The sequence below is a fragment of the Acanthopagrus latus genome, chromosome 17, assembly GCF_904848185.1.
Source record: "Acanthopagrus latus isolate v.2019 chromosome 17, fAcaLat1.1, whole genome shotgun sequence".
Taxonomy (NCBI): domain Eukaryota; kingdom Metazoa; phylum Chordata; class Actinopteri; order Spariformes; family Sparidae; genus Acanthopagrus; species Acanthopagrus latus.
Genome location: NC_051055.1, coordinates 1,885,389 through 1,911,166, shown reverse-complemented (window position 1 = coordinate 1,911,166; position 25,778 = coordinate 1,885,389). Strand labels below are relative to the sequence as shown.

The following is a 25,778-nucleotide window of genomic DNA, read 5'->3' as shown; positions in this document are numbered from 1 at the left end:
TCTTTGATGAGCTGTTCTCTCCTGAACACTGTTTTATCAAGCTTGTGAACAAAGCATTGTTATCATATTGGAACAGGCAGTACCAGCCTGGATTATGCTGTGTTTTTGCTGACGATGAGATTTAGAGACACTTAAGACTGCAAATACATATTATATACTTACAACAGAATATAAACTAATTCAGCAACACAAACACTCCTGCTTAGTGGTATGTGAGGATTCTAAAACACATGTTAAGATGTTAAGTCCTGACATTCTAAATATCTGACAGATCAATAATGACAGTGAGTGTCTTGTATTCTTTGACTATAAATGTTTTTAATGTGTGTACATACGTGTCTGATTTATAGGCCTATACAACAGCTAAATTCAGATATGAAGCTGAATTAAAGGAACATGCCAGAGTATTTGATTTGTTGTTTGTTGTTCTGAAATTTCCCAGCTTGGGGTCAATAAAGTCTATCTATCTATCTATCTATCTATCTATCTATCTATCTTAGTTAGTGTGTCTGAATGATTCCATGAGGGATGGTTCCAGACACAAAAGTAAAATATCCATCCATCAATTCATACATACAGGAGAAATCATGTATAAGTGCAGCTGTCTGTCTCTGCCTGCTTGTTGTCAGACCTGTCTGTTTTCCAGGCCAGGTGCAGCTAATTTCCACTGAGCCTCATGACTACCAGCTGAGTCTCGCCATTTGATCACATTCAGCACCCTGGAGGATTTCAAACGTACAAAAGAAACTGCATCAAATCACAGATACTGTAAACTCAACAAATCAGCTGTTCTCAGGGGAAAACAAGGTCCCAGAATGCTGTCTGAAGCTAGAAAGGTGGCTAGAAAGATGGCACCACATATACAACAAAGTTAAACAGTATAAACTGTGTTGTCAGTTTGTTTATTCAGTTTATTCAGTCATGAAAATGAAGACAATTTGTTAATTTTGTTTGTTTCGACAGAAAAAAAATCAGCCAATGAACATATTTCTCTGCTCATTAACATTATTAACAAAACCACAGAGTGCTCCTTTAAACCTTTTGTTTTGTAAAAGGACATGTCAGTCATATTTCATGTGGCATATTTTATTTTTTATTGCAAACACAAAATTATAGAAAACAGCGGTAAATAATTGGCGGTTCTTTTATTGTGAAAGTTCGGCGCGGAAGTGCCACAGTCTTCCGCCATAACAGTCACGGAGAAACGAAAGCAGTGAATGGACGTCTAGCAGAGGTAAGATCTGTGTGTTTGTGTCAGAAGACATGTTCACCCTGAGACGTGCTGCGGTGTGTGACTTCATTGTTTCAGCGCGTCTGCCCATGTCCTGCTCTCTGACCTATGGAATTAGATTTGTGCAAAAATAAGCAAACAAAACTTCTTAAATGTCAAACAAAAACAGGAATTTGAGAGACCATAAAATTCATTTTTCTTTTCAGCAGAGCGTCCCCACTGGCTAATTAGATTTTGACTGACGCATATCAGTACCTATGTGTAGATAGCAAGTGCGCTAAACGACCCTGGCTTTAGAACGGAGACAAGAAGATGACGACGACAATGAAGAACAACAGTAACAAGCCACAACAAGAAAAACTAATGAAATATAAGTAGTTATCACATACATATATTGTTCTTCATTGTCGTCATCTCTTCTTCTCTCTGTTTTTAAGCCGGGGTCATTTAGCGCGCTAGCTAACTACACATAGGTACTGAGCAGTCGGGGACGCTCTGCTTAAAGGCCCGCCCACCCGAAAGGTTTGTGCTAAAGCCGCAAACAAAAAGTCAGGGAGCTCAAACGAGACAGGGCTACAGAGAGACTGCAAAGCTGAGAGTCAGCGCAAAAGTCTGAGCAGAGAGAGACCAGCAGAGGGAACCGTAAACAATAAAATGCATTATTATAAGAGTAAAAGCCCAGTATTTTACACTATTTGATAAATTATTTGATTGCTAGTTCTAAGTTTTATTTTTGAAATGAGTTTGAGTTTTATGTTCTCTCAGATTTCAGTTTTCGTTTGACATGTAAGAAGTTTTGTTTATTTCTTTTGGCACAAATCTAATTCCATATCTGTCCTTGTTCTGCTCTCTGTCCATGTCCTGCTCTCTGCTCTCTGTCCATGTCCTGCTCTCTGCTCTCTGCCCATGTCCTGCTCTCTGCTCTCTGCCCATGTCCTGCTCTCTGTCCATGTCCTGCTCTCTGCTCTCTGTCCATGTCCTGCTCTCTGCTCTCTGTCCATGTCCTGCTCTCTGCTCTCTGTCCATGTCCTGCTCTCTGCTCTCTGTCCATGTCCTGCTCTCTGCTCTCTGTCCATGTCCTGCTCTCTGTCCATGTCCTGCTCTCTGCTCTCTGTCCATGTCCTGCTCTCTGCTCTCTGCCCATGTCCTGCTCTCTGCTCTCTGCCCATGTCCTGCTCTCTGTCCATGTCCTGCTCTCTGCTCTCTGTCCATGTCCTGCTCTCTGTCCATGTCCTGCTCTCTGCTCTCTGCCCATGTCCTGCTCTCTGTCCATGTCCTGCTCTCTGCTCTCTGTCCATGTTCTGCTCTCTGCTCTCTGTCCATGTCCTGCTCTCTGCTCTCTGTCCACGTCCTGCTCTCTGCAGTTGGGATCTGGACACTCAGAGCAGTGACAGGCTGTGTGTCAAATAGCAGCGTGAGGATTTCATTCAGCAGAGATAAGTGAAAAATGTTTCACTGAAATATGTTGCCTTACTTTTATCCAGGTAAACAGTTCATGCTTGAAAATGAGAATATGTCTCCATCATGTTCATCCGGAATATCTGCTAACGTTGCTCTGCTGGCTCGTCCAACACATTTGGCTGTGTCCTGCTTCTGTTCATATTGAGCTGCTTTAGTTAAAGAAGAGGCCTTCATGATCACACAATCACACATAATGACACAATGATCCTGTTCATCAGTCAACAGCAATGCTCCAAATTTCAGATTTTTTTAATTGAAGAGTGGAACTTCATCCAATTAGAGCGCAGCACTGGAGACTCTCTGAACTCTTGTCGTGTCTGAAATCCCCTCCTGGTTGGTAGAAGGCTTTCCAAGGAACCTTAGAAAGAAAACAGGGTCATGACGTCACTGAATCCCACTCTAGTGCTAGACTGTGGTGTCAGCTGTATTGAAGTGTATAGGAGATAATGGAGAAACACAGTAAAACCAACATATCTGCATCATATGACCTCTGATGAAGAGATGCCTCCACAATATGAAAGATAACTCTTCAATACAGTCTGGCACTACAATGAGATGCAGAGACATTGTGACCCTTCCTTATTTTTAAGGTTCCTTGTGGCTAACCCTGAAGTCAGCATGGCTCTAGTTCCCTCTGTAGGATTATTGAATTGGATTTTGGATTATTTCAGAAAATAATCTGTGTCAAACACAAGTTTATGACACTAACATGCTCTGTTCGTCCAGATAATCTCAACAGATGAACACCTCTCTGAAGTTTCTCTAATTAAGTGTGTAGCAGTTAGAAGCTAATGTTAAAAGGCTACAAACAGACAACATCACTGTCACATGACTTAAACGTCAGCACCACAGAGTCTTACTACACAATTACATACAGGTTTTCCAAAATTGATCAATGTACATGTTGTAAAGTCAGAGTTAAAATAGTGTGTAACTAAAGTGGCCTGTAAAGACGGACTAGTGAGTAGATGAGTCTCCGTGTTCACAGTGAGGACGTTTAATGTCCCGACAACCTCTGTAGTCTCATTTAGACACTCGTTAGCAACCGCTAACTGTTTTTAACACACAAAGCTTTCTGATTAAACTGTGGGACATTTAATGATGGATTTTATTTTGGAGAACAAAACGTGTAAATATGTTCAGCCAAATAGGTTCAGTGGAACCACACACCTTCTTTCACACATTTAACTGACAACTGAATGTATTTATTTTGCAAGAAAGATTAAAAACTGGCATTTATGTTCTGTGACCATCTATAGTTGTTAATGGAGGTCACTGATTAATCTGAGTCCTGAACAGTGATGTGCCATACAGTTGGTTGGATGACCGATTTGCTGCTGTAGATATCCTGTTGCAGACGTATCGCTATTAACATACATGTTTTTAAGTTGCTAACTGGTGTGTGAGCGAACGCTACTAATAAACAATAACTCCTTTTCAGTATCACTGATATAAAATTAACCCTGTTCCTGACAACTGTCTTATCACTCAGGTTTATATGACATCATATAGGTTTGACTGTGTTCAGAGTTCACTTCATGCTCTGTTCATGACCTCATCTGTGAGAGGCGATGCTGGAAATGAAATTAACAATGTGCTCCTCTTTTACGCTCATTGACAACGAGCTGATCGTACTCATTAATGCTAAATGTTGAAGTACTGCTTAAGAGGACATGTGTTGATAATGTTTTCCAGTGATTTGTTATTGATTAAGTTCATTGAAATAACGGTTCAGAAGTGGAACAAAGCTTCAGCATGAGTCTTACAGCCAGCTTGTTAGAGAAGCAATAGGTCAGTAGAGAACAGTGGTGGAGAGTAACATTTACAAGTACATTTACTCAACCACTGTACTTTAGTACAATGTGCAGGTACTTCTACATTACTTGAGTATTTCTGTGGCATCTTCCTCCACTTTTTCTGCCCCACTCCACTTCAGAGAGAAATATTCTACTTTTTTGTACATATAATATATGATCAGTTTCAGTTTCAATCAATTCTACATTTTTCTAAATCAGTGCACAATCCAAATAGAATAGGTCTTTTTCCATTTCAGCTCAAACACTCCCTTTTTTTTCCCTTCTTTAGTCTCAGTCTCAGAAATCCCCAATTGGTCGGGCTCTACACAATGCAGCTTACTTTAGGTATTATTATTTGATGGAAACTAAGTGTGCTCCAGGTAGTTCAGAGATCATAATACATATAAACAAAAGATAATGTAATTCTGGATCACATCCTTATAAAGCTCTAGTTGTCACAGCTTGAGACTTGGTGCAGTGTATTTTCATGTGTCCTGGTCAGATTTGAAGAAGGATTTGAAGACGGTATGGTCAGTTTCTGTTTTGTAAATTTGCTGGTTTGTTTATAGAATTTTGCAACAAAAAAAAGAAATAAGATTAAAAACATCAGCATTTACTCGACTGACATTTCATCAGCAAAAAGGCCAAATGAATTCAATGTTGAGATGAAGTTGTTGTCTAATTTTTTGTTTAAATGATTAAGATCAAACTAGACAGACTAAAGGTGCAGTCCCCAAAGAGATGAGTAGATGTTTAATCTGTGTGGTGACAGAAGGAACATAGGTGATGTCTGTGTAATGTTCCCACATACCTCTCGCACCTCATTTGGAACAACAAAAAAGTAGCTCTGTAATAACCACATCCATATCACCATACATATTATGTATTTAAAAAAAAAACATATGAAGCAGGTTACCAGTTGTAACTTCCTTTTGACCATTTTCCTTCTATGTTTGTGACCAGTTTTTGTCCAAATGAAAGGATTACAGCAGAGTTAGTATCTGATGGAACAACATCAACTGTCGAGATGACAGGAATGTTATAATGAATTCTTATCAGCATATAAGTTAACGCAGGATCCTCCTCAGACTTTTATTATTAACCTATATCTTCAAAAACATTTGCATTTAAAGCATATACCCTGGTTACTGCAACTACAGCATTTATGAGGGGAACGATGGAAACTCCACCCTCACTTTACAAGCCCAAAGTGACACAGTAACATGCACCACTGGCGAGGACATACACACCTGACAGCATCTCATATTCTTCTATGCTACTAATGATTCCCAGCTGTGAACACACAGAAAGCTGGAGTGACTGCACCCAAACTCAGTGCTCCAGCACCTCAGCTGCCTTTCATTATGTAAAGTACATGACAAAAGAACCTGTTACTGATTCATAATGGTCTTATGTAACTCAATGTCATGACACATGTCACTGGCACTTTTCTGTATCTTTTTGCTCTGCCACTGTTCTCTTGATATGCAGGAAAGTAAAGTGACTGTCTCTGTACTTATAGCCATGCTGACCTGTGACATCTGTGGTGAGGAGATCATGTTTGAGGAGGACATGAGGACACATCTCCTTCTGAGCCACCTGGAAAATGACATGCATTGTCCACTCTGCTCCCTGTCTGGAGTGTCCTACAATGAACTCTGCTTCCACATCAGCTCTGCACATCCAGACGAACAGGATCAGGCTCACCTCACGTTGCCGTCAGGCTGCTCAGCTGAAACAAACACTGCTGTGATGGAGAGTGTGGACGGCCAAACAGCCACGCAGTTACCCTTAACTCAGTCCTGCACAGCTGGGGACACCTGTGATGGCGCTGGTTCAGTGACACCCACTGGTGCCTCTAGTGTCACCACAGACTCAGTGCCACATAAACTGAATATTACAGCTGAGAGTGGTGGTTCATCACCTGGAGAGACATTACCCACTACTTCAATTCTGAGAACACAGGGTGCTAAAACACGACTGAAGTCTAACGTGCTCTGTGATGAAGGATATATTGGGATGAAATCTGAGCATAGCAAAGCCAAACAGAAGCGTCTCTCATCTCGAAGAAAAGGTGACTCAACTTTTTCAAACTTTATGGCTGCGTTACATGGATTTTTTTTCCAGCTGATACCAATAAGATAACTGCTCATTTCACATGTTTTGTACTTTAAAAAGAAGTTCCTAACCTGTGGTTTGTGCACATGTGAGGGTGAGAAAGACATGCAACAGGTTGAGGAGTTACTCAGCTGGTCAGGTCTAGGTTCAGCAACGCCCTAGAAATTAGGTCAGCTGACTACCTGAATATACTGAATGACCAGGTTTCTCCATCAATGGATTTTTTGTTTCTTTGGGATATGCTAGAAAAGACTTTACACAGCGGCCCAACTTTGCCATCATCAATACAGGATCTTGGCGAAAACTTAATGCACCTCTGGAAGTAAATAAATGTTGTGACATTGCACAAGCTTATCAAAATGATGCCACGGAGAATGTGTGACTGTATTCCAACTGTAACGTCACCATTGACTTTAATTGCCCTTCACTTTTCACAGAGGAGCTGTTCTCCTGCCCCATGTGTGCCCTGGTCTGCAGCAGCAGCTTCATCCTGCAGGAGCATGTTGAGTTGCACCTGCAGGAAGAGCCCTCAGCTGAAGGTAACACGTCTGCTTTTTTTTTTTTTTTTTTACATCTTTGCTGATGTGTACAGAACACAGTGTTCAGTCACACAGTCACTGTTGTCAGCACACAGTTAATCTGTAGCATCTTATCATTTATCCAGTGGCGCAAACAAGTTCCACAAATACCAACTTGGCCAGCTGAGTTTAGAAAGATGGAAGAGTTCATTACCTCGCAAAACTAGGACACACGCACCCACATGTACATGATGTGTCCTTACTGGGTGATTGTTTGTGGAGGGTCAACACTGGATGTGTGTATACCAGCGGTGACATCAGCTTCAGCCAGCAGTCTGTCAGTGTGTCTCCTCTGACAGCATGTTTAGCTCATAGTTGTTTTGTTATGGAAGCAGTGGAGTATGTAGAGCAACACAATGTTATATGTTAGTTAATTTGTACAGAAAAACACAACATGAAACTGCAGAAAACTCTTATCAGCTTACTGATGATGCAGTGCCTTGCTATACCTGTCATGCATTTTAGCCATGCTAGCTGTGTGGCTCTCTGGGCAGCGGTGCCAGTCCCTCTGACTTTTGTTTTCACACATCCATCCTTTGACCTGTGCAGACCAGGTATAACCACATCAGCCCAGGACCTCAACATTCCTCCTCTTCAGCCCGTCAGATGCTCTGAAAGCAGCCTCTCACACAGCCGATGGAGCAGGAAACTAAAGAGTTTGTGCACAAACTGTCAGAGAGCATCTCAGAGAATCTCACCTGTGTGCTCGTCATCCTCACCAGGGTCTTCATCTGTTAGGGGAATAGTTTGGGGTATGGCTGAGGATTTTCTAAATCTTATGCAGCAGTTAAAATTAGTAAGTAATGCAATTTTTATGATATTTTATTCCATAGTCCACTTTTACACACTGTTTTTTTTATTTTTCAATGTCAGAGCCACATGAGTAGAACAAACTGGGGTAAGCAGAGAGGTGTGATGTGAAGGTAACGTTTTACTTGTTGGTGAGTTGATAAAAAGTAGCAAGGTGATAGTTTTGTCAGCTGTCTGTGTTCATCTCAGTTTGTCAAGAATCTTACAATTCAGCAAATTGTTGCAAACTGAGCCCTCCAGACCACTCTGGGTGTTGCTAGTATGTACAGTCATGATCAAAAGTTTCTATTCATTTAATTGAATGTCTCTTGGTCACTTCAGTTAGGTGCTTTTGATAGCCATCCACAAGCTCCAGTTAAATTCATTATAGAACCAAACTTCATGAAAGTTTTTGTGTAGTTTCTAGTCATCCATCACAGAAACATGAGGGCCGTAGAAATCTCTGGAACTGCCACTTGTACATTTTTACATGACATTTTCACTGTCACTGTAAATGTACACCTTCCTTAGCCTCTGGTTTACTTGTGCAGGTAGCCCTGGATCAGACCTGAAGCTAGCCAAATGACTTGAGATGAAGGAGGATCAGAGGGATATGAACTGAATGAAGGACTTATGAATAAACCTTTCGCTGTGGTTGTAGTGTCCTGCTTTTTTTTAAGCAAAAGGTGGGAGACCTTTGTTCACTGACATATAGTACATGCTAACTGAGATATAGTGGGCAGTGCTGACTGTTAGTTGAACACGACAATCTATTTTTTTGTGTGGTGGATGACTTCACCTCTCAGATTATCACACCAAGTTTTTTCCACTTTGTCTGGCTGAAACAAAACAGAGATTAGACAGAACAAAAAATGATTCATATGAATGACACTGATGGTAGAATCAACAGCTAATTCTTAGTAGGAGTCTATGAAAAGATTTATAGGCGTGTACTTCAGAGTTAACTATATACAACAGCACGTGTTTTATCAACTATTATACAAACTTCTTTACAAGTGCATGTGAACTGGATGAGAACTGGATGTTTCATGCAGGCTGTCAGTGGAAAATCCTCCGAGGAGTTAAATACTGTATGTTAACAAAATCAAACTTGGCGCTCAGTGGTTGACACAGAGTGGAGCAGAGAAAATCCCATCCGTCTCAGATAACCCTTAAATCAGTTTGTAATAAGTGGACCTGAATGGAGTTTCCTGTGTTTTGTAGGAGAGAAGAGATTTGAGTGCCCTCTGTGCTCTGTGGTGTGCAGCAACAGCTTTTCTCTGCAGGAACATGTGGAAGTGCATTTAGATCATGAAGCAGCTGTGAATCCTGCAGGTGGGCATACATTCATACCTCCCTGCTGCATAATTCACTCAGTGACCTCTACCACACTTCCAATTGTTTTCTTCCGCATCTGTCAGATGTGTTGCACACCTACAGTCACGGTCAAAAGGTTATATCTTATATCATTGGAACTGAAGACTACCATGATACACAAGTTCTTTATGAGTGGGGAGAAACTTTTTACCGTGACTGTACATGTACACCTAACTGAGCCTTTGGTTTACAGGTGCAGGTAGCCCTGGATCAGACCTGAAGCTAGCCAAACAGCTTCAGATGGAGGAGGAGCAGAGGATGAGGCAGGAGGAGGCCCAGCGGGAGAGAGAGGAGTTCAAGAAGCTACAGGTCTGGATTTTACTTCACACAACACCTGCTGGACAAACCGTAGTGGATATGTAGTTATATGTTCTTGGTTTGATATAAATCACTGACTATAAAGGTAAACTGTCAATGGTGTCTTTTTATCTGGTGAGTACAGGCATCTGCTCCTGTGTGTGTCCCATCATTTCTTTGTTTCTTATTCTTGATTGTTGGGTATGTTGTGGAACACTTTGTCAGGTGTTTGTCTTTAATTGTCCTGTCACAGACACAAAGAGAATTTCCAAAAATATCATTGCTACTTTGTCGCCTCATCATATATAGTTGTACCTTATACTCTTCTCTCCTTATATTTACAGATTTACAGAATTGATATTCTCTGTAGATATTTATTTTTAAATATATGTCTCTGTTGCACTAGTAGTTAGGATAAGGAGAAATGGTGTTTCACACCTCTGTGGGCAAGTAACAATAAAGTTGACCTTGAGTATGATTCACCAGAGGCACCACAACAAGAAATCATCTCATTACTTAAGTCATGATTCCATATTACTGTAATATCATATATTGCCACATATTGCATTTGTTTTCCCATTTTTAAACTGCAAATCATGTCCCCAAAGAAAAAACTGTCAGTGTCTCTATTAGCTACTGTGATGAAGTTTTCAGTCAGTTCATCTCACTCATTTTAATGCACTAATTTGGTGTATTGGTCAGACACAGGCAGAGTGTCTGACTGACACTGACCAATAAAATAAATCAAAAAGAAATATCAAGATGTATTCTGGATTTGTGCTGCTTTCTCCTGGCACACAATGTCTTCGGTTAGCCATATTTTTAAATCCACTGGTGGTTTTGAGTTGGAACTTTGACCCTTTGAGGTTGCTGTCAGGGTCGTCCAGCTGAGTCGAGAATGGTTATGGATAGAAAGAGGGATAAGAGAGATCATTAAAATTTTAGGTTTAGATTTGAGCTCAGCAGCTCAGTTTTCCAGCTTCGAGGCAACACATTGAGGTTGCTCTGTTTTGAGGTGGCTTTGCAAGCTGCTTCTTTGTACTTTTGGTTTTGTCCTTTTTTGGTCATGGGACACTGAGGTCCTCTCTGCTTTCACTAGTGTGCATCCTGGATTATTCATCCTAAAGTTGAAGTGTAGGAACATGGAGTCTTAGTCAGTTAACTATAGGACAAATGGCTGAGTAAAGCTGTATACAACACAGATGCAGTGGAGATGAGGTCAATATATGAAACTCAAAGTAGATGTAGTCAGGGAGTCATACTGTATGCTGTAACAATTTGCTTTCTGTTGTGTGTGTGTGTGTGTACTGTATGAAGTTTATGTTTTTTCTCTGTGTATGTGATGCAGTAGCACATCTTTGGGCATGTCAGCTGAACTGTGTTGTCTGTCGTCTGTGCAGAGGCAGTTTGGTCTGGACGGCAGTGGAGGCTACTGCAGACAGATGGAGAGGACTATGGAGAAAGCTGTGGACCGGGGCCTCATGGCCCCAGCAGAGTTCCACAGTAAGAGGGCTGAGATGATGGAGTCCGTGGCCTCAGGAGTTGATGATGGCAGTACGAGAACTCAAGGTATCTACAACCGCAGCACATACAAGAAAGAGTGATCCATCCCAGCCCCATCTTCCTCTTGCTCCCACCACGGCACAGCACCCACCCACCATGCTTGTTATGTTGTTGTTGTTTGCGATACAGACTAATGCCTCTTTCACGATCTGTGCTTTATGTGACATAATAACAGCTGTTGTTACAGTTGGCCTAATGGCCTACATTTAGTACAACACGATCTACATGATTTTTGGCTTGAATTGCTTGAATTTTATGTAGGCAAAGTGAAGTCTGTTCTCAGATAAAGGTCATGTTCCTGCACATCATCCAGATTCTCAGCATTTGTCAACCTTATTTGTCGGTCCGTGTCTTTATCCTGAACCAGTTCTTCAGCCTTCCCTCAACTTTTACAAAATGCTCTTTGGTTAATCTATTATCATTGTCTTGTTGTGGGGATAAGTGCGTTCGTGCGTGTGTGCCTTTTTCAGCTGCTTGTACCAACTATTGTCACCTCTATAAGCCATGAGCTGTGGTCATGTGAAGGAAGAATGTGTGATCATGTATACAGTTTGCAATATTATCAGGACTGGACCTGAATATTGGACCTTTGGTCCGTTGGATAGGTATTCTGTGTTTAATTTTTGCATTCAGATGTTTGTTTGTTTGTTTGCTATATGTAGACTATTAACAAACTAGCTGTTATGTCACGAGTGTGTACCATTGCCAAAAGAGTTTCCCATAATTCATGTTTGACAGCCTGCCACAATATCAGTGTGCTGCTGCACATTTATTTTCTATTTTCAGAGCTGCAGTATCTCACAGACACACTGAATAGTGTTTCCCACACATAGACCCGAATCAGAAGTAGGGCGGGACTTGGCAGAATATTAGTTTTATTGTAGCTGGCAGGACGTGAGGATTTAAAACTTGGTCTGGAAAAGACTTTCAGTTCAGATGTTTTAATTATGTATTTTTATTGTCTTGATTGCCATTCATATTTCATATTAGTGATCAAAATTAGAATTCTTTAAAAATCGCTCACTGATGCATAAATGTCTGAGCTAGTGTTTCAGTCCACTGTGCATACGCTTACTGACACATACTGCATCACCTGCCAATGATTTTTGTGTTTTGTGCTCTATTGGTAGTAGAACTGGTCTGATGTGATATGTTCTGGTTTAACTGCTAAGCTGCAGCTGGAATGTGCTCAGCTTGTTTTACACATACTCTGTTCCCCTCTGTGTCTAGGTGTGGTCACAGCCTTAAAAGAGTACTACCAGACTGAGTGCAGAGACTGTGTCCATGTGTGGCTGAGTGCTGATACTGACCACTACTGCTCCTCAGCGGGGGATAAAGGCTGGGGCTGTGGATACAGAAACTTGCAGATGCTCCTCTCATCTCTGCGCAGAACGGACACATATGCTCCCATCATACCAGGTGTACATTCACACTACAGAACATGTGATCAGCACTCCCCTGCTCTTTCTCTGCAAAACTCTTTGTTTTATACACTACCGTTCAAAAGTTTGGGGTCACTTAGAAATGTCCTTATTTTTAAAAGAAAAGCACTGGAGCATCAGCATTTATGGGTTTGATTTAGACTACATTTACACATAGCCGGGTATTTTCAGAAACAAATCTTCCTCTCCCCCCTCTGTTTTCAATAATAACATTGTGTACACAACATCGTTTTCAAAAAAGTTATTAACATCAACCTGCATAAATACGCCGTCGAGCGCCATTATAACTATGCCAAACGGCGGCAGTGCAGGGAGAAAGATAAGCCATGCAAGCCAATCAGAATCCTCAGAATCAACAACAACGAATAACACCAGCGCCTTCCTGTTCCCTTCAAAACAACAAATATGGCGCGAGATTCGTTCATGTGAACAGACAGATAAGGTGCACACATGATGTTAAGCATTTTCTGGTGCACAATGTGACATTTGAGAACCTAAAACCCTGTTTCTCCCAGCTGACACGGCAACACATAACCAGCATTTTCAGAAATCTCCACTTTGGCTAGAGTTTTTAGAAATAATCGTTTTCTGTGATAAAAACAGGGTTTTCGTGTAAAACCCCATTTGCTGGGAAACATCTGCCTATTCTCGTGATGTAAACAGGGCATTATATTCTCAAAATGGCCAGAAAAAGAACTTTCGACAGTCTACTCTTTTTCTGAGAAATGAAGGCTATTCTATGCAAGAAACTGCCAAGACACTGAAGTTTTCCTACAATGGTGTGTACTACTTCCTTCAGATAACATAACGGACAGGCTCTAACCGGAATAGAAAGAGAAGTGGGAGGCTCCGGTACACAACTAATCAAGAGGACAAGTACATTAGAGTCTCTAGTTTGAGGAATAGACACCTCACAGGTCCTCAAGTGGCAGCTTCATTTGATGGTACCAGAAAAACGCCAGTCTCAATGTCCACAGTGAAGAGGCAACTCTGGGATGCTGGCCTTCTAGGTAGAGTGGCAAAGAAAAAGCCATATCCGAGACTGGCCAATAAAAAGAAAAGATTAAGATGGGCCAAAGACCACAGACATTGGTCAACACAGACATACAGGAGTGTCCTCGCTAGATCGATGCTGCTGAAACTAGCATAGTTAATGTAGCCATAGTTACTGAATTCACTTTAAAGATGAGTTGGTCCTGTTGAATTATAAAAAGTCAAAGGTTAAAGCCAAAGTTGCAAAACTTAACTGAGTGCAAGTCCTTTTATGCTATAGAAGAGAAGCACAAACAAAATATCATTCTAGACTGGAGGAGGAGTCTCTTGGCCTGGGTGATGAAGCTGCTCTGTAGTCTGGTGGTATGGCAGAGGATACTTCTGTATCTTTTGTCAGATGGCAGCAGGGTGAACGGACCTCCGGTGGGCTGATATGTGTAATGTTATGTCTGGATGATATTACTTCCAAACACCTTATGTGTATCAGCTGACCTTCCTGCAGCTTTCACTCAATATTTTCTGTGTAGTTTCCTAACTTAAATTGTTTAAAGAAGTATACAGGCAGTGACTTTGTTTATGGCAAGCCTGTGGATATACTGTGCAAGAGGTTGTTGTCAAATATCTCAGCAGATCAGGATCAGACTGACCTGAGAGTTTCAACATGGCTGCTGCTTGGTTCAAGGGTGTGCCACGTCAGATTTGTTGCAATGATACCGTTAATAAATTATTTCATAAATGCTTTACAAATTCCACAAGCATTATCCACTGGAGACACCACAGTCACGTGCGCACCAGAGCCAATCACTGCACACCGTAGTCACGTGCGCACCAGATCCATCACTGTAGAGCTCACTTCTACGACATACCTTAAGAGGCAAGCGGATATATACCTGCAGCTGCGCGAGCTGGACTGGGATTTTGCTGGCAGTTCAGTCCTGTTCTGTGCTAGTGATGGGAACGGCAGTTCTTTTTACTGAACTGAATCTCTAGAATCCATTCATTAAAATGATTTGTTCAAAAGATTCGTTCACCGAATCGTTCAGCGCTCTCCAACTCCCTAAACTGATAAGCAGCCAAACGGTCTGTCATTCAGTTCATGTTTCAGTCCTGAGGTTCACGTTCACTTACTGAGGGACGGTGCGTTCACAGACTACAGTCCACATCGTTCGTGGGAGACGCAGTGCTGCTCTGAGCGGTATACATGCACTAAAATTATTACACGGTGAAAGTGTCCTCTCTGCACAGTAAAATTACTTAACTTGATGCTACACGGATGTTAGCAACACAGTGCTAATTTTAGCAGTACAGTTACTGCACATGAATCAACTCCTCTGCCCTGAGTGAGTGAGTGAGTGAGTGAGTGACACAGCGCCACTTTCAGAACAGTACGTGACCGTGAATCAGTTGTTCGCGAACGACCTGCTGAGGACGTGATGTTCGCTCTGAATCAGTGTGAACGTGAATCATATCCTCAGCGGCGCGAATCGTGAGTGAATCAGTGGTTCGCGAAAGACCTGATCTGAGAATCACGTTCGCGAACGTGAGCGACTTCTACTGTGCAATAAAATCACTTAACATGATGCTACACAGATGTTAGCAACGGTTACTGAATGTGAATCAACTCCTCTGCCCTGAGTGAGTGGGTGAGTGAGTGAGTGACAAAGCGCCACTGTCAGCACAGTACGTGAACGAGAATCACATCCTCAGCGACAGTTCTGTGTGCAGTAGGTTTATGAATCACAGCGCGAATGTGAATCATGTCCTCACAGTTCTCTGAGTGAGTGGCAGCAGTTCCACTCCCAGCCGGCATGATCGCGGCTGAGCTCAACTGAACTGAGGAAGGAACGAATCAGTTCATGAAGTGATTCCGTTCACTTCGTTTACTTAAAAGATTTGTTTGTTCGAATGACATGTTCGCGACCAACACAACACTATTCTGTGCACTGCTGTGAATTAATGAGACTAAACAGGTCCGAACCGAGTCCGTTCGGGTCTAAGGAGATCCTTAGGACAACAAAGTGGAATTGGAATCTGTGGATGTTCGTGTGTAGCTAGCTGCTAGCCCAACCCCACGGCCCACCTCCCGAGTCGACGTATGCACTGGCAGGTCCAAAACTGGACTTAGGGTAAATAATGTCCACCATGCTTTTTCGCGAACATTGCCATCACGTTTGCTTTGTGTCTGGTGCAGGAAGAAAGGGTAAAAACAGGCTTTTGTCACGAAAGTGTCCGCAAGCATCAAGTTTGCTTGCTGAGGAACAGGAAGTTGTGTGAGGGACGCCGGCGGTGATACAGACACCGACAGAGATGGAGTTTTGAGAGTTGAGAGATTTGTGACATATAGTGTGTTTGGTGTGTATAATTTGCGTGTTATATAGTGTTTAGTGTAGTGGAGTGTTTTTTTTTTTGTGTGTGAGTCAAAACAAAAACTGGGAGGAGACTGCTGAATGTGAAACAGGGAGGAATGAGCAGAGCTGGCATTGCCTGCATTTAAATGTAAATACACTGCTCACAAAAATTAATTTTTTATTGGGCCTGGCATGAAATCAGTTAAACCTGTCTGATAATTTTCTGGTTGGTTAAGCAGCTGAGGGCATCGTTAATCACTTTCAGCTGTATTGGTGTTCATGGAATTAACAGCAGGTGCACCACAGTGGCAACAATTAGAAAACCCTCAAAACAGGACTGGTTTTACATGTGGAGGTCATTTCAAGTTTCTCCCTCTTGATCTTTTTTGGCAGATTTTTCACTCATGCTGGTTTTGGCTTGAGTAATTACCTCTACTGGCAGTATGAGGCGATTCCTTAACCCTACAGAAGTTGCACAGGTTGTCCAACTTCTCCAGGATGGCACATCCACACGTGCTGCAGCAAGAAGGTTTAATGTGTCTCCCAGCACAATCTCCAGAACATGGAGGAGATTTCAGGAGACTGGTGGTTATTCTCAGAGAGCTGGACAGGGCCGTAGAAGGTCCTCAAGCCACCAGCAAGACCGATACCTGCTCCTTTGTGCAAGGCGGAACAGGCTGAGCACTGCTCGTGCCCTACAGAATGACCTCCAGAGGGCCACTGGTGTGAATGTCTCTACCAAAACAATCAGGAACAGACTTCATGAAGGTGGCCTGAGGGCCTGACATCCTGTAGTGGGCCCTGTGCTCACTGCCCAGCACCGTGGAGCTCGACTGGCATTTGCTGAAGAACACCAGAATTGGCAAGTCCGCCACTGGCGCCGTGTACTTTTCACAGACGAGAGCAGGTTCACCCTGAGCACCTGTGAGAGACGTGAAAGAGTCTGGAGAAGACAAGGAGAACGTCGTTCAACATGACAGGTTTGGTGGTGGGTCAGTGATAGTCTGGGGAGGCATATCCATGGAGGGACGCACAGACCTCTACTGCCTAGGAAATGGTTCTCTGACTGCCATAAGGTATCGAGATGAAATCCTTCAACCCATTGTCAGACCCTACGCTGGTGCAGTAGATCCTGGTTTCCTCCTAATGCACGACAATGCCCGGCCTCATGTGGCAAGAGTATGCAGGCAGTACCTGGAGGATGAAGGAATTGAAACAATTGAATGGCCTTCACGATCCCCTGACTTAAACCCAATAGAACATCTGTGGAACATTATGTTTCGGTCCATTAGGCGACGCCAGGTTGCTCCTCAGACTGTACAACAGCTCAGGGATGCCCTCACACAGATCTGGGAGGAAATGCCACAGGACACCATCCGTCGTCTCATTAGGAGCATGCCGCGACGTTGTCAAGCATGCATACAAGCTCGTGGGGGCCACACAAGATACTGAAAAGCATTTTAAGTTGCAGAAATTAAGTTTTTTTAAAAAATGGACTAGCCTGCCAGATCTTCATTTCACTCTGATTTTAGGGTGTCTACACAATTGAGCCCTCTGTAGGCTGAAAACTTTTATTTCCATTAAAAGACTTGGCATCCTTTTGTTCCTAAGACATTGCCCTGTCGTTATTTGTATAGATATCCAACTTCATATTGAGATCTGATGTATCTAATGTGTTTCTTTAAAGTGCTCCTTTAATTTTTGTGAGCAGTGTAGTTACGTTTTTGAATTTTACAAAGTTATATGTATGTGCAAATTTAGCAAACAACAATTTATATTTGCATTATAACTAATGCAAATGGTTCATTAAACATATTTGTGGTTTTCACAGTAAAAAATCTAACTTTTTAATGTTAATTTGTGATTTTAGGTCCATTGTGTTAATATAGTGTGTCAAAATGAAAAAATAACTGTACAGTCACACATGTAAGGTTGTACTGAAAATAATGACACCAAACAAGGCAAGGTAAATAATTTTAAGGTGAAATATAGTGGTAAAATCAAAAGTCCCACCTTCAAACACAACCTCATTTGACCATCCATGAAAAAGCTACTTAACCTCCCACTTTGCTATAGGAATACATGCTTCCTATGGGCAATGCACTAGTTTTACAAATACACTAACCCGTAAACAATATAGGCTACTTCTTTGTTACCTGCAGAAAATCCCAGATTCCCAGAGTTTTGAGGCCTGTGTGAGCTGACAGCTGAGAGCTGTCAACCTGTGAACAGATCACTCAGGATGGCTGTTAGTCAGGTGTGAGTATACAACTGGCTGGTAGTTCCTGAAATTCGGGTTGTGTCTGCTGACGAGCATACTCAAAGCACATCATGTCCCGTCCTTGTTCTGCGTTCTGGTCTGGTGAGACTGTTGTACAGATGAACACAGAGATGTATTCATCTCTACAGCAACATTTCCTCCTGTACAACTGTTGACACACACATTTGGCCAGTCAGTATGACAACAGAAATGTTGTTGGGTGAATTAGCAAAGATAACAAATATCTAACTTGAAAGGAATGATGATGTGATGTGAGCAAAGCTCCTCCTTCTTTTTCTTCTAGATATTATCTTCCTGAAACACTAGTCGAACGGCAGCGGGTCACACATGGACTGGCCCGGTTGTGTGTGTCTCTGATTATGGTGCTTATCTTCACCGCTTGTTGCAGGGCTGATATGTTCGGTGGCACTGTGGTGCTGTTCACCAGGATTGTTTCACCTGTGCTCCTGTAGATGTTAAGTTGTCTCTCTGGGAGCTTGGCGTGTTTCAACATCCTGAGGAAAAAGATTCCCTGTTGGAACTTTTTTTTGTTTTACAGGTAGTGAGGTGTTAGCGGTCCATAATAATCTTTGGACACACTGGATTTCAGGAGCTTCAGGTCCTCATTCACCTCTAAATGTATGTGGAGGAGAGGGTGCATTCTGCCCTCAGCTCTTCTGTCGTCTGTGATCATCTCTTTTGTCTTGAGGTATTTTGGTACTTTGGGGGTGGAGGGCTGTTGTGATGGCATCCTGTCACTAGAGTGGTTTGCCCTGTAGGCATATTGGTCCCTTGCTGTTCAGGCAGGTTGATGTTCGAGAGCACGAGCCTCTCAGAACACATGGCTATAGGTGCTAGCCTTTTGGTCAAAGAGGATATACGTAACGTAAAATGTAAATATAAACCAAAGTCTGATTTGACACAGAATGACCTGCATGTTCATAATTCAGTTATTTTCACTGACTTGAATCTCTCCATCTCCTCCAGAGAAGGCAGTGCCTAATATCACTCAGATGCAGAGTATGATCGAGGGGGCCTGGAAAGAAGGACTGGATCCACAAGGTGCATCTCACTTTAACCAGCGGCTACAAGGAACACGAGCCTGGATCGGAGCCACAGAAATCTTTACCCTCCTAACCTCTCTGGGAATCAGGTGAGCACTGTACTTTGTTTTATTACTGTGCCACAGCACAGTGTCTCGGCTTCATGTAGCATGAAGATTTAAACAATAAGACATACTGACGTGACTCATCACACCAGGGGTTTCCTCATTCCTCATTCCACAATGCACCACATTTAGCCTCTGAATGAGGGCTGCAGCCACTATCTATTTTCAGAATTGATATCCATATGTAATCGCATGCCCAGTGTGTATCCTTGTAATTAATGCAGTTCTTCCCCAGAAAACATTTGCAAAGCCATTTTCCATTAGTTTGCAGTGTTAGCATTCTTCTTCTTCCTTGTCTTTGAAATTGCTCATTGCTACATTTATCGCTGAGTTAGCTCCAGCAGTGGTGGATCAGTGGAATAGTGTAAAACAGGGGTCTCAAACTCAATTTACCTGGGGGCCGCTGGAGGCAGAGTCTGGGCTACATCAGGTATTTCTCAAAAAAAGCTTTGTTAAAAAAAAAAAAAATCCATTCGTCTCAAACGTCATTTTTAACAGTTCTTTAACTTGAATGGGTTCTTCTGAACATTAACGGTTCTTCTGAACATGAACTGTCCTGATCATGAATGGAACTTTCATGTTCCACTCAAGTCCTTTGAATCAACTTACTAAAAAAGATTTGTTCAAAGGACGATTAAAAAATACAAAACAATGTGCATTCTCTCATTGAAATAAATACACTGCCTATTGGGTTTATGTATATTATTGATATTCATTGTTATTTCTGATTATTATGGTGTTTACATTTGATAATGTTAAACATTGAAACAAGTGAAACAAATTATATCATATAGAAATATCTCTGTAATGTTTATTGTGTGAGGCATTTCCTATGAAGTAAAATGTTTTGATGAACAAATCTTTTTCCGCAAATGATTCAGTACATTCCATTCACCCAAAAGATTTTTTTCGAATCTGTTTAACTTATAAGATGAAAGTGAGGTTAAATACATAACTTGGAGAACAAAATTTTCAGCTTTGCTCAAATAAGGGTGATGCAAAAATGAGTACACCCCACTGAAAGTGCCTGGAGAGAGGTTAAATTTTAGACAACAAATGTCTAATTTAACAATAAGAAACCACAGGTGAGTTTAATTATTCATTACACAGGTGTCCAGCAGATAGTTGACTGTAAAAGGGTGTGGAAAACCCCTTCCCATTTCATGTTGTTAGCAATGGTACCACATGGAAAAGAAATGTCTCAAGACCTACAAGAAGATCAGCAAAGATTTACTTTGTCTCAGTCAGAATACTGTAGCAAAAACTTAAAAAAGCTGGAACTGCAACCATCTCACAGAGACGTTCAGGTCGTCTATGGAAATTAACACCTTGACAGGAGCATCTTCTGATGAGAAGGGTCAAAGAAAATCAGCACGCAAGTTCACTGCAGTTATCCAAGGAAGTAGAAAGCCAAACTGGGGTGACTATTTCCCGTGACTCAATACGGCGTACTCTGCAGAGGAATGGCATGCATGGGTGCCGTCCCTGACAGAAGCCTCTCCTAAAGCCCAGGCACAAAAAAGTCCGCCTAGAGTTTGCCAGGGCCCATGCTGACAAAGATGAAGACTACTGGGACTCTATAGTTTAGAGTGATGAGACCAAGATACAGTAAATGTTTTTGGAACTGATGGCTTCAAAACTGTAAGGTGTCACAACAGTGAGGAATACAATAAAAAATGCATGGTGCCTACAGTGAAACATGGTGGTGGCAGTGTCCTTATGTGGGGTTGCATGAGTGCTGCTGGTGTCGGGGAGCTGTGTTTCATTGATGGCATCATGAATTCACAGATGTATTGCTTAGGGATGCACCAATCCAACTTTTTCAGTCCGATACTGATGCCTGGACTTTGTGTATCTGCCGATACCCGATACAGATCTGAAACCGTTGTTGAATTAATAATAAACTGTATACCGTCCACCTTATACCATGTACCATGTTTTGTCAATATCAGGGCTGATATCCGATCTTAATGTCGGATCGGTGCACCCCTAGTATTGACCTATACTGAAAGAAAAGATGCTACCATCACTCCTCGCCCTTGTTCGTTGTGCACTTTTCCAACATGACAATGATCCTAAACACACATCTAAGGCCACTGTTGGATTTCTGAAGAAGAACTGGGTGAAAGTGATTCAGTGGCCAAGTATGTCTCCTGATCTGAACCCAACTGAACACCTATGGGGAATTCTGAAGAGACAAGTTGAGCATCACTCTCCATCCAGCATCCAGTCTCTAAAAGAGATAATTCTTGAAGAATGGAAAAAGATTGATGTAGCAAAATGTTTCCAACTTGTTCATTCCATGCCTAGAAGACTTGGTGCTGTCATTAAAAATCATGGAGGCCATACAGAGTACTAGATTTAGTAGTTTTTGTTGTGGGGTGTTCTCATTTTTGCATCGCCCTTATTTGAGTAAAACTGAAAAATGTGTAATCTAAGTTATGTTACTGACCTTAATTTCATGTTATAAGTTTAACAGATATTATATTAAACTTATATTCGACATATTGTTTAAAATGGTATTTTTCAAAGGGGGTGTACTCATTTACGCTGAGCACTGTAATTCTAACTTTTAGAATTGCTTTAATGGTTTTGGTCATAAATCCAGAATTTTACTCTTCAAGTTAAGTTCTCATCTCTATGAACCCAGCCAAAAGTCTGGACAGCTTTACAGTGTGGTGCAGGAGGACAGATAGCAACAAGAGATCAGTTAGGTCGATCCGTTATCTACCCTCAAAACACCAATGAATACACACAAAGTGTCCATCCTCATTCACTGCATGTAACCATGTGTGCATTAGATTACTAGAGAATGTCAAAGGTCCAAATAAACAGAACCCTGAACTGACTGAATCCGTAACATATCTCAGTAATGGAGGTGGATGAATGAAATGAGACCTCTGAACATTTCTTTATGGATATTCAACTCATGCTGGTCACATTTTGGTTGTGACTTTACATTCTCATAAAGCTGGTTTGACTGTGCGACAGACGAGTGAAATGTCACAGTGAGTAAGGCTTGTCCTGTTGGTGTTTTTCAGCGCCCGCATCATTGACTTCCACCAGCCGACGGGCCCAGGTGACACCCACCCCCGTCTCTTTGACTGGGTGAAGCAGTACTTCACTCAGTCGAACAGGAGTAGCAGGCTGCCCCCCAGACTCATCCACACCAAACTGCCCCCGCTGTACCTGCAGCACCAAGGTACACAGCAACACCACCTGCCATGTGGCTTCATCACACATTGTGTAGCTGCTTCTGTACAGGATCAATGAACCATGAGTGTATCTTACTGGAGGATTCTCACAGGCCTGAGCTGAACAGTTGTCACATCTAAGTTGACAAGGAAGCTTCCTTTACTGTGACCTGTAGTTTTGTGCCATAGTGTCGAGACTGAAACAAGCCGTCCATGCAGACTAACATAAAGCTCAGAAGACAGCCCACTTCCCTCATTGTAATTACAAGGAACATTATTTACATGACTGAGTAATCCTTCAACTTCAACTAGAATCCTGGCCTTAACCCTGTATCAGTACGCCCCTCACATTAACAGATTATCTGGGCCGACCCTCAGGACTGGCCCAGCTCTCCACCGATTGTCTGGAGGGCCAGATCTAGGTTCAACCCCCCCCGATACTCCTGTAGTCAGTGGCAGCTTGTTTTAGGGGCATTTCCTAATATCATTGTGTTAAAAGTTATGACAGCAGAATGGAATCATGTAAATTAGTAGATTTTGAAGGGGAGTTTGAGTTTGATAATATCAAAATGATTACATGTTCTGGAACACAAGATGGATATATTGACATATTCAAGACGACCGTTCTGACCAAACCACACATTTTGAGGAGAGGAGGGAGAGAGCAACACAGTGAGGATTGTGGTATATTTCTGACTCTTGACAGGTTTAAGACAGAAGAAGAGGATGCAACCAACAATATCACAGCTTCCACCTATCTTTGAGCGCCATTTTGTATGGAAGAGTGTGAGGGCCAGGGGTGAGGGAAAAAAATGAGAAGAGGAATTTGTTTTTTTCATTGTGAACTCCAAAAAAATGTCAAGAATAAATGTGACATACAGTTTTGTGAATAAGGTCTAAATGTGTAGAATAAAAAAAATTCAACTCCTCTGGTTCATCAAATGCAGTTAGGGGAGCAGCTGTGTGAGCTGCCCGAGCCGACGGTCTCATTGATTACTACATCCTTGGAGTGTAACGTTGTAACAATCTCTTCAAAGTCCTAATACTGACAACTGCTGTGTTTTATGAGCTAAAACAGAAATAATGTATTTGTTACTAAAACTGATTATGAAGAACAGTTCCCCCAATTCATCTACACAAAGCATTTTGTTGAGGCGGTCATGTAACTGTTTGATGTAGTCACAAAAGTTCTAACCTCTTTCAAGAACCGACATTTCAACTTGTAGCTCTTGAGTGCAGGACAAAAAAAATAACCTCTTGTTTTTTTTTCACCCCTGGCCCTAATACTCTTCCAAATGTTGTTAATCCTACCTTGAAGCGTTCTTTTCGAGCAGTATTGTCCATTGCTCTTTGCTCTGTGTTCTCCTTGCAGGTCATAGCCGCTCTATAGTGGGTTTAGAGCAGAGGAAGAACGGTAGCCTGTGTCTCCTGCTTCTGGACCCTGGCTCCTCAGTGTCAGACACCAGGAAGCTGCTGAGCAGGGGCACCGTCTCCACAGCCGTCCACCGCATCAGGAAGTTTCCTGGGAGCCTGAAGCACAAACAGTACCAGGTGGTGGCAGTACATGGTGTGCTGTCTGCCGAGGAGAAACAGGTGAGCTGGCGTGAACAGACTCTCTTATCACCCTGATGAGGTTTTGAATGAAACTGCTTCACTTTGTGGACTGATCAAGAGTCAGCTCCAGCCTCTGAAGTCAAATCAAATACGTTTTATTTTTATAGCTCCAAATCACAATAACCTTGCCTCAGCAGACTTTACAACCTGTACAGTGAATGACATCCTCTGTCCTCAGAGCCTTGAACTTCGTGAGGAAAACCTTCACATATTGAGAAATATAACTTTCAACAGAGAGAAAAAAGAAACCTCAGGAAGAGCCCCAGAGGAGGGATCCCTCTCCCAGGACGGACAGAGAGACAGTGGATGTCACATGTACAGAACAACAGAATCATAGTTTACAAGTTGCATTAACAGAATATCTGATACAAATTATGATATATGGAAATTGTGTGGATCCAGGATACAAGGCATTGCCAAGTGGTGCCTGAGCCACCTGACCTCCACTCCACCGTGGTGACCTAGAAGAGGGCAGGACACACAAGATAATTAGCAGTAAAACAGACAAGATTAGTGTGAAGAGGCATCAGATTTAACAGAAATACAGATATAAGGAGAAAGTAAAACAGAGGAGACAGAGGTCTCCTAGTTTAAGTTAGTTCTGACTGAGTGTGTTCCTCACTGTGACTTTCTTATTAACCAGAAAAACACCTTGCTGGCTTACAGACCAAAGACATCATTGAAGTGAGAAGTGGTGCAGACTGTGGACAAACTGCTCTCCATTTGTGTACTAGCTGACTTTGTTGTTTGATTTTTACAGAACAGCATCATGACCTCCAGGACACTGTGTGCTGAAAGGATTCCATGAACACCTCTGTTTTCTCCTCTGTTTTTACTGTGAGCACACATCAGGAGCTATTTAATAAAGTTGTAATACATTTTAAAATTGAGACCATTTTTGTTTTTGTTAAATAGACTACTACAGTATGTGCTCTCCATGGTGTCCAGATACTTAGTTAACAGTCAAAGTTCTAATTTGTGAGAGGAGAAGTGGAGCAGGACGAACCTGACTGTCTTCGCTGTATCCATCAGGCTGTCAGAGGAACATGCCATTTACCTGGAAATATGCTATGTCCACATGAACCAGATCGTTACAGTTTGACTTAAACTTCGGTAAAAATGCAAGAAATCTAATATTTGATTGCATAACTAATCTGTAGGGATGCACCTATTTGTTGGCCTAACATTATTATTGGCCGCTGGTTTCATTATAGACTGTATCAGCCTATTGGCAAAAAAGATTTACAGATGGCAGCGGCTGATATTTATTTGTTGTTCCATCAGTTTTGCGCTGTCCAGTATCACCTTTTCCATGACTCTGGCCATGAGTATTAGTGCTAAGACTTCTTAATAAAATCTGGAGGGATGGACAACAAGCCAGGGAAAGCTCCTGTTAATCCTGGTAACTTAAAGCCCATAGCACTGATGGATGGAGGTGATAACGGTTTGTAGCTATTGCATGTATGGAATTGAGAGGGATATTGCGCAACATTCAGAGTGGGTTCAGAAAAGGATGAGCCACAATAGATACTCGAGTTAGAGTGAGTGA

General features: G+C 42.0%; 1 protein-coding gene across 2 annotated transcripts; it reads left to right on the top strand.

The window, feature by feature from the left end:
- Positions 1–1,143: 1,143 nt before the first annotated feature.
- LOC119005471 (zinc finger containing ubiquitin peptidase 1) lies at positions 1,144–25,119 on the top strand. 2 transcript variants are annotated; one of them, XM_037073103.1, is made up of 11 exons: positions 1,145–1,234; positions 6,011–6,562; positions 7,044–7,145; positions 9,198–9,308; positions 9,544–9,659; positions 11,048–11,216; positions 12,441–12,629; positions 19,241–19,406; positions 22,463–22,623; positions 23,988–24,208; positions 24,990–25,119. In XM_037073103.1, the coding sequence occupies exons 2-11, from the start codon at positions 6,013–6,015 to the stop codon at positions 25,035–25,037; spliced, it is 1,833 nt and encodes a 610-aa protein (XP_036928998.1). In that variant the 5' UTR covers positions 1,145–1,234; positions 6,011–6,012; the 3' UTR covers positions 25,038–25,119. The 2 variants fall into 2 exon arrangements, with proteins under 2 accessions (XP_036928999.1, XP_036928998.1); XM_037073104.1 differs by lacking the exon at positions 9,198–9,308 and having other exon boundaries at positions 1,144–1,234; positions 24,990–25,037.
- The last annotated feature ends 659 nt before the right edge of the window (positions 25,120–25,778 follow it).

Excerpts from the sequence above, each read along its gene's own strand:
- LOC119005471 (XM_037073103.1), top strand. The coding sequence starts at position 6,013 with ATGCTGACCTGTGACATCTGTGGTGAGGAGATCATGTTTGAGGAGGAC. Across the intron at positions 6,563-7,043 it reads TCTCTCATCTCGAAGAAAAG|AGGAGCTGTTCTCCTGCCCC; the intron begins GTGACTCAACTT and ends CACTTTTCACAG. Across the intron at positions 12,630-19,240 it reads ATATGCTCCCATCATACCAG|AGAAGGCAGTGCCTAATATC; the intron begins GTGTACATTCAC and ends CATCTCCTCCAG.